Here is a 15615-nt window from a genome sequence, read left to right on the forward strand (position 1 = left end):
GACCATACTGAAAAAAATTGTAGTAAAGGCAAAAAAAAAAGTATTACTCACTACAATGAAATATCTACACATTCCTCTGTAGAAATATCTGCAGAGTGAATTTCAGGGTGGACAATACAATCTGACTTGTCCCTTCCATCTCCATTTCTATGAGTCTGTATCCTTCTCCACTATTTTTTTTTTTTTTTAATTTTGGTATTAGATTGTCTGCTTTTCTTGTGTTAACAAAATAATTGTTAGGTTTAATGTATCTAATATAACAAAGCATTTTGCCTGTGTGCTTTGCATTTCAGTGCTGCTGATCTCATACCCATAAAGAACAAAATTTAAACACTATAAAGCATGATGATTTACATCTTATTTCAAAAGTTGCATGCATCTAGCTATACCGAGCTGTAAGTGTATTTCACATTTCTGTCCTGTCCTTAGGTGTCTCTGATTATAGCTAGCATGATAGCTGTGATTGTGTATCGTCTTGCCGTGTATGCTGCCTTTGCCAGCCTGATGGAGAACACTCAAAGTTTACAGCCCATCAGTGGATTACTGACCCCTCAGCTGGCAACTTCAGTCACAGCCTCATGCCTGAATTTTGTCATCATCATGATACTGAATTTCTTATATGAGAGAATAGCCATCTGGATTACTGATATGGGTAAGCGGTGTACTTGAAGACAAAACTTTCAAGGAATTACTAAAGGTAGAACCCATCTAGAGGTGCTCTATGTAGTTGTTCTCAGCTCGGGCGCAGTGGGAGCACTAGGACGTTAGTCTGTAGCTTGCAGCAATGACTCCATTGTATCCATGGCCATACTGAACATTTTCCCTGCATTTGAATAATTATCATAAGCTGGTTTCTCTTAGTATAATGTTTGCTTATATGAAAACTAGTATACAGAGACAAACAGAGTTCTGAACGTAATTAAAAATTATCATGTGGTATATTAGAGCCACCAAAGCAAGATCAAACTGTCTTGGTTTAGCAGTATTTCAATTAGAAATCCTGAAGATACATTTTTAAAAAATAGATCACAGCTTTCACAGCCATCTTTACAAAAAAAGGCTAAATAATCATGTCTCTTACTTTGGGGGGAAAAGGTAGGAGGCTGGGGGATGGGATAGGGCCGTATATTTTCCAGGGTTTTCTCTTGGCACCATTTCCCTTAGCTATGGATTTACAGGTTTGGAGTTAATACAGACTGAAGGCAAAGATTGAGCAGGTTGAGAAGTTGAGCCCAAGATGTTATTGTGGCTGTAGCCATTGGTAGCGTTACCTGCGGTAGGCTCACTGCAGAGCTGGAGGAGCCTGCAGGCAGGTAGGCCCAGAAAGATCTGTTGGCTTTGTAGCAGATTTTATGTTTGACTGTTGCTTGGTTGCTGGAAATATCCTTCCCTAGAGCCCTTCTTACGTATTTTCCTTTGTTTGCCCTTGATGATTTAGATGTACAAGTCCCTGCAGGTGCTTTATAGAAAGAAATAATTGCAGAATATTCAGCTGAGGGGGAGAGCTGAAAGTATTATGTATTTGTAGTTTGTACAGCTGTCATAAAAACAGTTGGGTGATCTTTTTTTATGGAGTCTTACAAGCGGAATCAAGAATTGGAAGGTGTTTCTGGCAGAAACTTAATGGGATGTTGCATTGGCTCTATTTTGATTTATCTTGAAGCATCTCTTGTCTCGGAGATCTGTATTATTTCTCTCACTGGGCCAAATTAGACCAAAGACAGAACAAGTAATAAGTAAAAGTGCCCCTAGCAAAAAAAATAACCAACGACCAACCAAACCAACCAGAAAATCATCATTTTTTAATCTTTCTTTCTCGAAGGGCATGAATTATATAAGCATCAAGGCTCAGCAATGTTGTTTTGCTGCTTGCAAGCATGGAGGATTAATTTCTTAAGTGTCAGCACTACCTGCGGTTATCGGTTACAGAGGGAAAAATAAATGTTTACTTTTATGGGACTGCTGCCCTCCTCTGGCGGCCGTGGCAGCTACACTTGGCCCAGGTTTAGAGACACGGTTGGGTCCAGGGTATGAAATGTGGGCTGCAGCCGTCAGGAGCGTCTGTTCTAACTCCCTTTACTCTTGAATTCCTTAAAAGGGTTAGGCCAGATTTTGTTTTCAGATGTGCAGGTATAACCTATCTCTGGTGCTCTAGACATTGAGTGTCTGACATAAACTATTGAACAGCTCACTGCCAATAAAAATATTTTAATGAGCTGCATCCTAGGCAGACTACCTCACCCGAGTACTGCCTCCTCTATAGCGGGTTCCCAGTAAATACCTTCTGTCATGCAAACTTATGCCAAGCTTGGAAGCGTTAGGTTACTCGGCTATGAAATAACTTTGCCATAGGGCAGGTGAGTTCAACACATCTGCCAGGTCCTGACCAATTCAGAGGGTCTTGAATGCCTGTGGTGTATTTTCTTCCCCTTTCTCCCAACTTGAATTGGTTATATGTTATCATTTAACAGCACACTTTACCAATAATGTGCTTAGGGCTTCCTGCTACCTTTAAAAATGCAAACATGATGGAGAATGTGATTACAAAGGCAGCAAAATCTTAAGCAAAGGCTTGGTGATGTTCAGTACCACCGAGATGCCTGTATCCTTCCCTGTTCTTCCCCCTACTATGAGCCTCATCTTTCAGAGGCACAGGGTCCATCCAGTTTCTGCTGATTTCAATATAAAATACACACATACAGCATATTGAAAAAATCAGTACTATAACATACTTCTCTACCACAAAGAAAAAAAAATTCTTTATCATGTGCATTGCTAACAGTGGAATTTTCATCGTCTAGGAGACCCTGCTAGTTAATGTGTGAGATTCATCTTGGATCTCCTAAAAACAGTGTAAGATTTGGGCATGGGCAAGTGCTGGTGGACAGTACAAAGAAGGGGAAGTTGAAGGTTATAAACGTTTCAAGAATGAATTTCACTTCCCTGCCTACTCAGAACATTGCATTGCAAATTAAGGATCGGGTGTCTGAGAGCCGGAGCTCTATCTGCTGAACTGTTTGTAGGTGGTTCCCCCCCCCCGCCCCTTTGGGATGTAAGGGCAGTGTGGGTGATGAGTATTTATGAATCTGTATCCTTTTAAAGGGAATAAAGGAAAATAAAACTACTCTTTTCTGGTTTCAGAGATTCCCAGAACTCATATGGAGTATGAGAACAGGCTCACTATGAAAATGTTTCTGTTCCAGTTTGTCAACTACTATTCATCCTGCTTCTATGTGGCCTTCTTCAAAGGGAAGTTTGTTGGTTACCCAGGTGCCTACACGTACATGTTTAATCGCTGGCGAAACGAAGAGGTAGGACTTTCTTGATTAAGGTGGATTGAATAATAATAAACTACTTTAAACTCTTTATCCCCTCCAACCTGTGCAGTCATAAATTGCCAGCTGCAGGTTTGGTCTGGAATGAGCTGGACCTCAGCTGGCCATCCTGAGGCTGATGGAGGGTTTCCAAGGACTCTTCCTGCTGTTGCTAGTCAGGGAAACACCTGCAGTGAAAATCTGTGGCTCTTGGTCCCAAGGGTGAAAAATCTAAAAGCTTTCCTTGGCCCCAGTTCTCCTGAAATACCAGTGGATCTCACCATAGGTCTTAAAAGTGATACTCTAGGTTGAAGAAAGCGAGTATAAATGGAAATGGTCTCTGGCTTATGGGTGTCTTCGTAAGCTTTTTGAGGCACTACATTTTCAGAGAAACCATCTGGTAAGAGGCGCATCTGTAAGCTTCTGCTTTTTTCCCTCATTTCATTGCTCATTATGCTGTTTGTACAGAGATGAGACAATATTTAATGTGAAGCATTGCTTGGGAGTCAATAGCGGAGGAAAAACTTCATGCAAAACACAATGAAGTAATGCAGTGCACTTATTGATGGAGTATCTCCTAATACTGGTCTGGCTGCTAAATTCTTAAGAAGGCCTCAATGAAGAGTTGAAACTTCAAAACTAGTGTTCTCAGCAAACAGCAGAGACCAGATACTGGCAGGTATTTAAATACCTCTGGTGTAGGGTTGTGAATAGAAAATGCAGGTGCTTGGTAGGTCAGGGTTGGTCTGGTGTTGAGAGCTAGCCGAGCGCCATAGATTCACCTTGCTGGGGCTGTGGGGTGGCTGCTGCATGCGGATCCTGCTGCCCCGCCTTTGTGTATCTGCACAGTGGTCAGCCTGAAGCATCTCTGAATTACTCTCTCTTTAAACGGTCGTTATGTTTTGGTGTGTGTTTTTTCAAGCACACTGAGCATTGAAAGCCCTTCTGTAACAGCCTTCCTGAGGGGGTATCTTAGCTGGCAGTCCAGGTGAAAGTTAAGTATTGTCCTAACAAGTTTTAAGAACTCTTCTTCTTTCTTTCATTTATACAGTAGTAGAATATAGTTTATCTGGGTAATGTCCATTATTAATGTCCATTAACCCCCAGTTTGTCTCTGCCAGTGCGATCCTGCGGGCTGTTTGATAGAATTGACGACACAGCTCACCATTGTCATGGCTGGCAAACAGATCTGGGGAAATATCCAAGAGGCCGTTGTACCGTAAGTTATCTCTTACACAGAGATGCCCATGTTATAGACAGAGGAAATTCTTGGAAGGAGTGATAACAAGTATTGCCATATGAAGAAGCTAAGAAAAATTCTGTAAATTAAGCACAAATTCTGACAAGTAAATTCATTTCATAGAGGCTTTTGGCCTCTTTTTATGAAAGCCGTGCTTGTAAAAGCACGTTGCAACAAGGAGTTTGCTTAGAGAAAGATACTTGATTTGCTTCTCTCATTGTTAACTTTTTTCTGCATATACAGCTGGATTTGTAACTGGTGGGGTCGCCGGAAAGCCAGAAATAATCCAGAAAATTTATACAGTCGCTGGGAGCAAGACCATGATCTGCAGATATTTGGAGCCTTAGGCCTGTTCTATGAATATCTAGAAATGGGTAAGTTTAAAAATACACATTTGGAATTGAGGACAAGACACCTTGTACTGACAGTTCCAAAAAAATAGCTTCTCAATTAATTGTTACGGGTTGATGCCACCGCTTTCATCTGGTAAACAGTAGATGATTAACTGCTGGAAATCATTAAATAGGTCGACCCAATTAAAAAAAAAAAACCAACCTGCCTTTGCATCTTAGAGTGCAGGGAATTTCACAGAAATCTGCAAAGACTGTTTCCCTCATTTGAATGGGGAACATTATTCTCAGTGCAGCCAGCTGTCTTGATGTCTGTTCTGTTCTCGTTCCCAAGCATATTCTCAGCTGATGTCAGTGGAACTGTATGTATGGGACGAGTGCCAAATATGCTGTAAGGATGGGTACTGCAGATCTGGATCAGAGAGAATCCATTTAGTTTTAGGTTTGCACCGATCAGTGCTTCAATACAGTCCAGTAGACCAGCAGAGGGAGCATGGGTAACAGAATAGGATTTTGCCAAGGTAATGTGAACAGGTCAGCATATGAAATTACTTTACAAAACCTGAGAGACTAAAACTAGAAATTGAAGCCAAACTAAATGTAAAAGACACTAAAAAAATATTAGTATTTGTCTATTAGAAGGACAAAATTTGTTGAAAAGTGGTCCCTTGTATTGTTTTATTTGTACAGAAATAATTCTTGCCTAGAGCTTTGCAACTGTATTGTTGTCACTTCATACACTTCATGATATTTCATGCAGGGCTGTGATCTTGTGAAATTCATACGCTAAGAACCATCAGTGTTGTCAGCCGTGCCTGTTAATAGATGTCCTTGCTCTTCCTGAATTGGAACTGAACCAGAATGCTCCAGCATTGTCCTGGGGCTGCTAAGCTAGTAGGAATTTTGTTGCTTGTCTAAGATGAAGAACTGATTGCTGAAATAATGGAAAAGCTGATGACTGGTGTATGGAGATTTATTTTTATCCACTACCTAAACCAGACAAGATGTTCTATTTCCTGTCTTTAAAATATAGTGGCAGTATTGGCTCTGCACTGAGGACTGTCACATTCTGTACCAAGAGACATTTCATTTTGGTAATGACTAAAGGGATCGTTTGCGTATTTTATTTGCAATTCTTAAACTAATGTTAAGACTCCACAGTGGAACTATTATATACAGATTTGGTATTAATATTTTGACTAAACCAATAACAGTAGGTGGAGGTAAGGCTGTGATAAAAGTAAAAGTATTTCTTCTTTTTCATTTAGGAGAATGGGCTTCCTCTATATACAAACTGCAGGAGAGGAAAACTAGCCATTTTATTTTATTTTAAATGACTCCTCTTGTAATTCAGAAATTTGATGTATGAGTACATTCCCATTCCCCTACAGTTATATTCCATTCACGAGAGGAGAACTGCAGCATCACGAAAGAATTAGTATCCAGCACTGCTGGCAGCACCGTTTGGCAGGACCTGAATGCCCTGTTCCCTTGGGTGCTGCTGAATGGCAGCCGTAAGAGACTAGAGAAGTGTCTTGGGGCTGGGGCAGGTTGTCACTTAGTTCAGGCCAGGGCTGGAGGTGTCTTGTTCTGCAGCCTGGCAGAAGTTTGCCATTTGTCTGCGAGTGGCAACTTGCATGTTTCATTGTCACCCTGAGGATACTTTTGTAGGGGCAGATTTTGGCACTCGGGGCAGATTTTGGCACTTTTCTTTTCTCCCTTGCAGTCATTCAGTTTGGATTCATTACTCTCTTCGTGGCGTCCTTTCCCCTGGCTCCCCTTCTTGCTCTGATGAATAATATCCTGGAGATTCGAGTAGACTCCTGGAAATTAACCACTCAGTACAGGAGACCTGTGGCTGCAAAAGCACATAGCATAGGAGTTTGGCAAGAAATCCTTAACGGAATGGCCATCTTGTCTGTTGTCACCAATGTAAGTACGTTAACTGTGCTGCATCAACTTTGATTCTTCCGTGTACTCAGAATTTGCAGATTGAAAAATCAGCTGATGCTTTTTCTCCTTCATCAACAGTATTCACTTTATCACATGCTACCCTACGGAGATAGGGTCAAACCATTTGGCTTCTCCGAACGTTGACGATGTGCAGCTCCCAATCCACATTTCATTGAACCATAATCTTTCATTCACTTGTCTGTCTTTTCCAGTGTTTTGGAATGGCGTAAGTCAGTCTGAAGCTTAGCCTGATGAAGCACACTGATTGTCCAGAGGGGACAGGAGAGGTGGATTAATTCTGTCGGCCGGATGACATTTCTGTCTTGTCATTATGAGGCCTATTCTGTGGGGATTCTGCTCGTTCAGCTGCTTCTGGATGCCCCTAAGGGGGCAATGGCTCAGAGTACTTGTTATAAACTGGAAACTAAATGCTATGCTAGTATTTCATCTTAAGTATAAAGTAAAGCAGACTGCTGAGCAAAAGAGTTGCCTGGTTTTAATGTAGAATAGTAAACAGTATCAGATCTGCAAGTATCTTAGGCAACAAACCCACTTGCAGGTATTGCCTAATTAGCAAGGTACCTGAGCATCCTAAGTATCTCACGTTTCCAGGCAAAATGTGCTGGTAGCCATTGTTTCCTTTTTAAATACAGCTGGAGAAAATGGCTCCCCTTCTTTCATAAAGTGATCACACACTGGGTTTGAGTTCATCCTTTCTCACAAGAATTCAAAACCACATCTCCTCTTTCACTAAGGAGTGCTGTTATCACAGATTGAAGACAGTTTGGTGTAAGGGTATATTTGGGATTTGGTGCCTCTTGTAATTGACTGTTCACATATTTTGTTCACTGAGTGCTGGTCCTTGCAGCAGAGGCTGCAGTCAGCGTCTTTACCAAGGTAAAGTGCCCTAATCATGCTCACCCTTGCTTAAAAGATCCTGGATTATGCCACAGAGTCACGGTACCAAAACCCCTTTATGAATCTGCTCACAAGTTTTGTGTGCTAATTCCTTAACTTCTTTTTCCAACTTCTTTTTCAGGCTTTTATTGTTGCATTCACATCAGATATGATTCCTCGTTTAGTTTACTACTATGCTTATTCTGAAAATGAAGACTCGCCTATGTCTGGGTACATAAACAATAGTTTGTCAGTGTTTCAAATCTCAGATTTTCCTGACAGAAACAAGCCTAAACTGAATCCAGAAAACTTTGTCATATGCAGGTTGGTGTTGGTGTAGTAATGAATATTTTATCACTTTGTTTAGAATACAGCATAAAAAGTCAATGCAGATCTAAGTAGTCCACTAGAAATTAAATTATGTCATTCTCATCATTCTGAAGTGTGAGAGGTAATACTTAGGTTATTAACAAGGCAGTACTTGAGATGGTAAGAGACGGTAATGAAAAAAAATCACCTTTTTGTTGTTTTAAGAGAGTCTCATTGCTAATGTGGTTTTGTTTGGTTTTGGTTTGTTACTTAATTGAACTGTTGCTTTTTGAGTGATGGAGGAGATTTATGTCCCTAAGGTTGCAAACTTCAGCCTATATTTTCAAAGGTTTTTAGGCTGCAATGCCTGAGTGGACAAGAAAGTATCATTAAGGGGATGTTTAGATTCCAAAGCTGAAAATGAGATATGGTATTTAAAGTCAATCGTTACTGAGCTGGATACCACCAAGGATCTGGGCCATCCTGCTTTCATTAAAAAAATAGTCCTTTCTCGCTAGAAGAAGCATTGGAGGTTCTAGAAGAATTGAGAAAGAACTTTGGAGAAGTCCATGGTAAAAGAAAAGTACTTGATTTGATGCAAAATAAATCCCAAAACAAACCAACCAGACAAAACCCCCCAACATTTTAAGAAGCAGCTACATTTGTATGATATTTTAGCTTTAAAGCCCCAGGAGTCTTTATCCCATTTATACACGTGAGTGTAGAACACGTACTCAAGACTGTCCTTCCATTAAACCCTGCATCTGTCCAGTACGTAACCGGTCAAAATCTGTCGCATTTGTTCAATACTTGTCCGTTACTGTGTGATACGTTCCATCACTCTGTCCTGTATTATTTGATCATTGTCCCCCCAAAAAGTAACCGATGTACAAAATTTTGCTTCTCACACATCCTCACCTCTGTTGCTGTAAAAATGAGGGTGTTTAAGCTAACATAAGGTAGAAACAAATTGAGAGGCAACCTTTTTCTGCAAAAGGAAACAGACCATTTAAAACAAGATGGAAAGGTTCCTTAAGTGACAGCTGTATTTGCCTGTAAGTGTCACTGAGCTTGTAGTCTGTCTCAGACTGAATATGACACTTCACCTTTGCATGTCTTTCTATCCAACAGGTACAGAGACTATCGATATCCTCCAGATCATGAGCGGAGATACTTACACACTATGCAGTTTTGGCACATTCTTGCTGCAAAACTGGCCTTTATAATTATTATGGAGGTATGTTCCCTACAAAGTTTCCTTCTGAAATTGGTACCTTACAGATTGTCTAGGTAGTTACTATTGTTACAGAAAATAGAATTGCTGAGAGTATGAAATAGTTTCTTCCCTAAGTAATACCAAATAGTCATAGAATCATTTAGGTTGGAAAAGACCTCTAAGATCATCGAGTCCAACTGTTAACCTAGCACTGCCAAGTCCACCACTAAACCATGTCCCTAAGCACCACATCTACGTATCTTTTAAATACCTCCAGGGATGGGGACTCAACCACTTCCCTGGGCAGCCTGTTCCAATGCCTGACAACCCTTTTGGTGAAGAAGTTTTACTTAATATCCAATCTAAACCTCCCCTGGCGCAACTTGAGGCCGTTTCCTCTCATCCTATCACTTGTTACTTGGGAGAAGAGACTGACACCCACCTCGCTACAACCTCCTGTCAGGTAGTTGTAGAGAGCGATGAGGTCTCCCCTCAGCCTCCTTTTCTCCAGGCTAAACAACCCCAGTTCCCTCAGCCGCTCCTCATAAGACCTGTGCTCTAGACCCTTACTCATGTCCTAAATGATTACTATAAATAGGTCTTTTAACTTCAGGAAGTTAATCTCAGAGTAAGAACAGTGAAAACAGCTGAGGAGACTGCTAGATTTGATCGAAATAAAACAGCAGAATAAAAAAGATCTTCATGCAGATGGAAGAGACATGAACCACCAGGACTAGCACTTTCACTTCTCCTGCTTTCATTAAAGTGGTGTATGCGAGATGACTGTATTCAAAATCCAGAAGGCATTTTGCAGTGATGTATATTGGCTAAAAAAAATGGCTAAAAATAGCTAAATCAGTAATTTGGATAACTGACACTTCAGTGTTAAGCCACTGTCTTGCAAGTTCTGAAAGGAAAAGGGAGTTTGGAATTAGTTTCTGCATAAAATGAAGTGTTTTAATATTCGTGCACATCTCAGATACACATTACTTTGTTACGTATTGTTCCAGGACAGCCAAATGAAATGTATTCTCTTTGTGAACAAAAAGAGAAGCGATCTATTTGGTGTTAGATAAAACAATAGGTGTTTCATTTGATAATGAGTTGTTACATTTCTCCTGGCTTCCTTTTTTTTTTTTTTTTGGCAGCATGTTGTATTCATCGTCAAATTCTTTGTAGCATGGATGATTCCTGATGTCCCAGCAGATGTGAAAGCCAAAATAAAACGTGAAAAGTATTTAACGCAGAAGATCCTACATGAGTATGAACTTGAAAAACTGAAGGAGAGACTGTGTCAAGGTGATAAACGAGCCACGGAAAAGGAGTTCATCGCCACAGAAGGGAGAATGGAGTTATCCAGAGCAATGTAGTTGAAAAAACAACTGTTTGGGGTTTAGCTCATTTTAGCTTTTTTTTTTATCTGTGATTTGCTCAGTATGCATCATCTTGAAAGCTCTAGGGCGGTTTCAACCCTTTGCTTTCACTCCAAAGATTTTAGACTTTTCTTTAAAAGTCTTACTGAGCATTCTAGGTTTAGTAAAGCTACTTAACTGTATGACTTCAGCACTGTTTCCTATTTACCCATCACTTTGAGTAATAAGTGTAATCCTGTAATCCTAGAATTTGGATTCCCGGTATAGGGAATGTTACCCTCAAAGGGCTCACAGGATGTAAGGTCATTACCACCAAGCCCTCCCCCTGTTGCTAAATGCAAAGTTCCAGGCTGCATCCCAGCTGAATGAAAAGGATTTCATAGAGGACTCCCGCTGTGGAAAATGCTGAGAATTATTATTTTTATGACATGATCATTTAAATAGGAGAATGCTCCTGATACAAGGGTTAGGGTTTGGGGCTTTTTTTGTATCCACTATGTCTTATGAAACGTTTGGTTGCAGCTTTGAACTTCTATACACTTTTTAGAAGGAATGGATTTTTAAAGCTATATTGGCTTAATTCCACTTGGAATTATTTATAGGCACAGAATTCAGTTAATACATACTAATGAAGGAAAAAAAACCCATAACTTACTTTCGTAAAGATACCATCTGCCAAAGAGTTTGCTCTTTAATGGCAAATATTGTGGAATCATCTAATGACAGTGTTTTTCGAAAAGATGTATACACTTTGGAGAAATACAGCTAATTTCTTTCTCAGTCTCAAAAACTGCCATTGGAAGATCATGCTTGACGTTAGTTTTGGCCAAAGCTGCTCCTTTGTTTGGATTCTCTGTTTGGATTCTCCGTGAATGCCAACAAAGGGCTAAAGCTATGTGTCTGCACTCGATGCGTGCTATGGAGTGTAACCGCACAGTGCAGTGGACTGGGAGCTGGACCGCCACACTAATTGATCTAGCTGGATGGTTTGTACATGGATTTGTATTCAGAAGATTTTAAGCATGCCAAATAATGTATGTTTACATTGTTATTGTCCTTATATGTAGGAGCCTGGGGTTTTTGGTTTTTGTTTTGGGTTTTTTTTTTCTTTTTAATCTTCAAGGATTTTTTTTCTGTTTTGTCATGAGGCTTTTATACGAAGTTACTGAGTTTATAAATACATAATAACTACTTGTGCAAAGTAGCTACTAGCTGTTTATGAATGTGCCCTCATTTTATAATTTGAAGCAGGCATTTTTATGATTTTGCTGTATATTTAAAACATATCGACACTCCCATGCGTAGTGCCTTGTTGATTTGCATTTGGCGAAAGATGTGAAAATGGTCGCTATGGGGAAATGCATATTTCCGAAGTGTGCTTGCAGGCATCGTGATACTGTGAACCTGCACTCATAGCTGTACAGCGTTAGCCAAACCATGCCTGCCTGGGCACACTTGGGTTTGTTAGTGCTATGCGAACGGTTGACAGAGAGCCGTTCATACCTAGACTGCTTAGATAAAGTAGCACCAGACTGTTGAGTTCTCTCACGCCGAAGTACACTAGCTACAGAGATTAGAAATTTTACTATATTTGCACTTTGAAAGTGTATACTTCCTTGCAAGTATACACAAAAAAATTTAGATTTGTATTCCCTATCAGCCAAATGATGTACTGTTTACTAGATCCACAACTTAAGGTTTCCATATTTTGTTTTAGCAGACCTAGCCTACGCCTTGGAATACTTGGCTAGTAATCTTAACGTTGTAACAGTTTTAAATCAATGTCTTGGGTGGAACCGTCGTTATTAGCAAACATTTTAACATTGAAGTGCCTACCTCGAACAAACATCACATGGTTTGGCTGCCAGTCAAGGAGTTGAAGCAGATGTACATTTCTCGTTACTGTAAGTTATTCAGCTTCGTTCTGTAAGTTTGCTTGATAAATCGAGCGTATTGGCAATTCACGTTCGTGATGAATTGACCACGTTCTTGAATATTCAGATATATTTGAAGTAATGGATTTATTGGAGGAATGCAGATATAAATAAAATAGCTCTGCTGCGTAACGTATAAGCCAAAGAAGAGTATCGGTCACCACAACTATGTATGCGACACCAGAATTTACACAATGCAAGCACTTTGCTGCTTCTTACACATACACTGTTAACTAAACTGCTTAATTTAGATTTCACGGTTTTGCTACTGTTAGCAATGCAAACAATTGCTTCAAACGGTAAGGTGGGGAGATGCAAAATGGTATTTCTATGCAAAACGTACAGTCTGACTGACGCTGAAAACAGATTTGAAAACTCAGCATTAGATGCACTGTTCCTGCTTACGGAACGTTAGTTTCTTCAGGTCCTGTAATAAAGTGTCCTCACATGCTACACTTGAAAAGATGTCAGCAAAATAGATGTGTTGAGAATGAATAATGCTATTTAAAAGCAAGATGGAGGAAAACAGGGAAATACCTTAGTTTGGGATACAGCATTGATAGGCAGAAGCCCTGCCTGCAGACCCTGAATTTGAGCTGATGTTTTGACCCCTACTTCTTGCTTCTTTCAAACTTATTTTTTGAGATCACTTCCTATTTAATGCTATACAAACAGATGTTTTGCATATGTTGTATCATACAATAGAAAGTGGAAAAAATCTGGGATCAGCTTATTTAAAAAGAAATATGTATCTTAAAAATATATCATTACACTTCATAGCATTACTTCTTCGTATATAGAAACTGTTGAAAAGAGAATGTGTTGTCATATTAAGAGCTAATGTCACGTAACAACATAAGTCTAACACCTCTTTACGTAATAGTTTGCCTTTACTTGTCATTAAGCAGTATTTTGACAAAAGATTATTAGTATGATTAGGATTATAATGGTTCACATACGTACACATTTCCTGAAGTGTTCTTGAGAAGTGACAAAAATCAGAAAAAAGGACTGGTCAGTTTGGGGATGTGCTTATTCTTACTGTTGGAATATTTGATTTTGATGTGTTTAATATAAGTATCTAAAAGTGTCCTTTAACCAAGGTGAAGATAGTTCTGTGTTGGAACTACTGTAATTTAAGCAACAGTAGATTGCTTCATTAGAATTGGTTAGAAAAAGAAAATTGGCCTTTCAAGTGTAATACAATCAGGGATTATTTTTCTTCCAATTAAAATGTAGTATTTTTACCTTGGAAGGATTTAGTGTGGTATGTTCTAAGCAAATGACTGCAAAATAAGAGTGCTACTATAAGACACTATACTGTTTTTTCTAGAAGATTTTGTTGTTATGTTTTTACTTTTTTATGTAATACTATCAGTTTGAGACAACAGAACGGAGTGAAAATAGGTGGACTTCCCTACTGTTCTATGTGTACTGCTTGTTTTGACTTGTACTGTCGTGTAATCCGAGTAGCATTTTTGTCTGCTAAGTATGTTGCTGATATATATGATACACTAATGTTGGAATAAATTTTTTAAACATTGCATTCGGCTAACTTATATATGTACATTTAATAAGATCTAAATCTGGCAAATAAAGCAGTGTTTATTTTTAATGTGCTGTCAGCTTGTTTTTGAAAATTCCAAGAATTCGGAGAGAAGCTGAAGTATTAAAAGTTAAATGCCCGGAGACCCCCATGGAAAGAAGTATTCATACAGATTTCTGCGACTCATTGCAGGATATTTGGGTGCTGTATATAGATGTCCTGCACTTGTAACTTCACAAGTTTCCTAGATTATTGAAGAAAGCCGCCATCTTCCACTTGATAATCACATCGTGTAACTGTCGTTTCTGTCTTCGTGCATCGTCTTGAGAATGAATTACCGAGGAAAACCTGTACTAGGCTCTGCATACATTGTAGGCGACGCATGTGGACCGAGATGGCACGAGTGTGTGACAGCCCATGAGGGAATTTAGCTTTGCAAATTCCTTACATTAGAAGACCACAGTTCAGTGAAAAAGTCTCGGCACTTTCATCTTCCTTTAGGTACGGTACAAACAGTGTGTTAACAGGCGTTCATTTTCAGCCAGGCTGCTTTTCCCTTCATTTTCTGGATACAGTTTTTAGTCTTGCAATGCCAGGACCTGAGGTGACTTCTCAAGTTCTCCGTCAGTCACACACGCAGCTTTCACACGCAGCGCGAGTGGTTCACACGCGTGCATTTAAATAGCTTTGAGCGCATATACGGGAAAATATGGCAGAGCTAAAGCTTTTCAGAGGGACTGGGAAAGTCTTACTGTTCATAGATACCCCTACATATTTTAATCTTTCTTAAAACTCACTTGTGGCACCAGTGTAGGGCTTTGGATTAAGTCAGAGAATCTGGATTCAATTTTATGACGTGCTCTCAACAGACAGCATTAGCATGTTCTCTCTCCTGTTATACCACGTTATCAGAACTTCCCTGGGAACAGGGTCACCTGCCAGACTTGGCAGGTCACTTCCTTTGTAACTTTGACATGATAAATTGAGAGCTGCAATAGCAGTAATCAAATGAAAGAAATGTATGAGATGAATGAAACAATATCTTGTCTATATTAAAAAAAGAAAAAAGACAAAACAAGCACTGTGCAATTATGTATTATGCTACTACCGCTGTGCTGGTTACTGAGGTGGCATAGGTTACTTAATTAGCTATCAAAAGGAAAAATAAAGCATTAAGAAAGTTGGAGAAGAAAGTGGTAGCAAAAGGAAAGTGAGAAAGGAGGGGGAAAAAAGACAGACAAAGGAAGGCGCTGTTGCTACGCAGGGTATAGGGGAAACTTATGAACGTGTTAAAAGTGTTCAGGTGCATCCAAGCTCTGCTCTTGGAGGTTAAACCTTGCCTCCGTTGAGGCCTGTGGTAAATGGGTAGTGAAGTTCCATTGGGGGTACAATTTGATCCAAAGGCATCTTACATATTTTATAAGAAAGAGTAGCATGGTAACTTGTGAAGACATTCACAACTCCTAGAACATACCTGGCTCTC

At 39.6% G+C, this 15615-nt stretch overlaps 1 protein-coding gene across 7 annotated transcripts in view; it reads left to right on the forward strand.

Annotated features, from left to right (window-relative positions):
• The window catches only part of ANO5 (anoctamin 5), a 65525-nt gene extending 51324 nt beyond the window's left edge, over positions 1-14201 (forward strand). For all 7 annotated transcript variants that reach the window (XM_076343834.1, XM_076343835.1, XM_076343832.1 and 4 more), the window contains 8 exons: positions 430-652; positions 3142-3311; positions 4436-4533; positions 4798-4928; positions 6631-6836; positions 7897-8078; positions 9195-9300; positions 10428-14201. In XM_076343834.1, the coding sequence (XP_076199949.1) occupies positions 430-652; positions 3142-3311; positions 4436-4533; positions 4798-4928; positions 6631-6836; positions 7897-8078; positions 9195-9300; positions 10428-10649 (1338 nt within the window). In that variant the 3' untranslated portion in view covers positions 10650-14201. The remainder of the gene's footprint in view (positions 1-429; positions 653-3141; positions 3312-4435; positions 4534-4797; positions 4929-6630; positions 6837-7896; positions 8079-9194; positions 9301-10427) is intronic.
• The last annotated feature ends 1414 nt before the right edge of the window (positions 14202-15615 follow it).

The sequence above is a fragment of the Aptenodytes patagonicus genome, chromosome 7, assembly GCF_965638725.1.
Source record: "Aptenodytes patagonicus chromosome 7, bAptPat1.pri.cur, whole genome shotgun sequence".
In the NCBI taxonomy this organism is placed as follows: domain Eukaryota; kingdom Metazoa; phylum Chordata; class Aves; order Sphenisciformes; family Spheniscidae; genus Aptenodytes; species Aptenodytes patagonicus.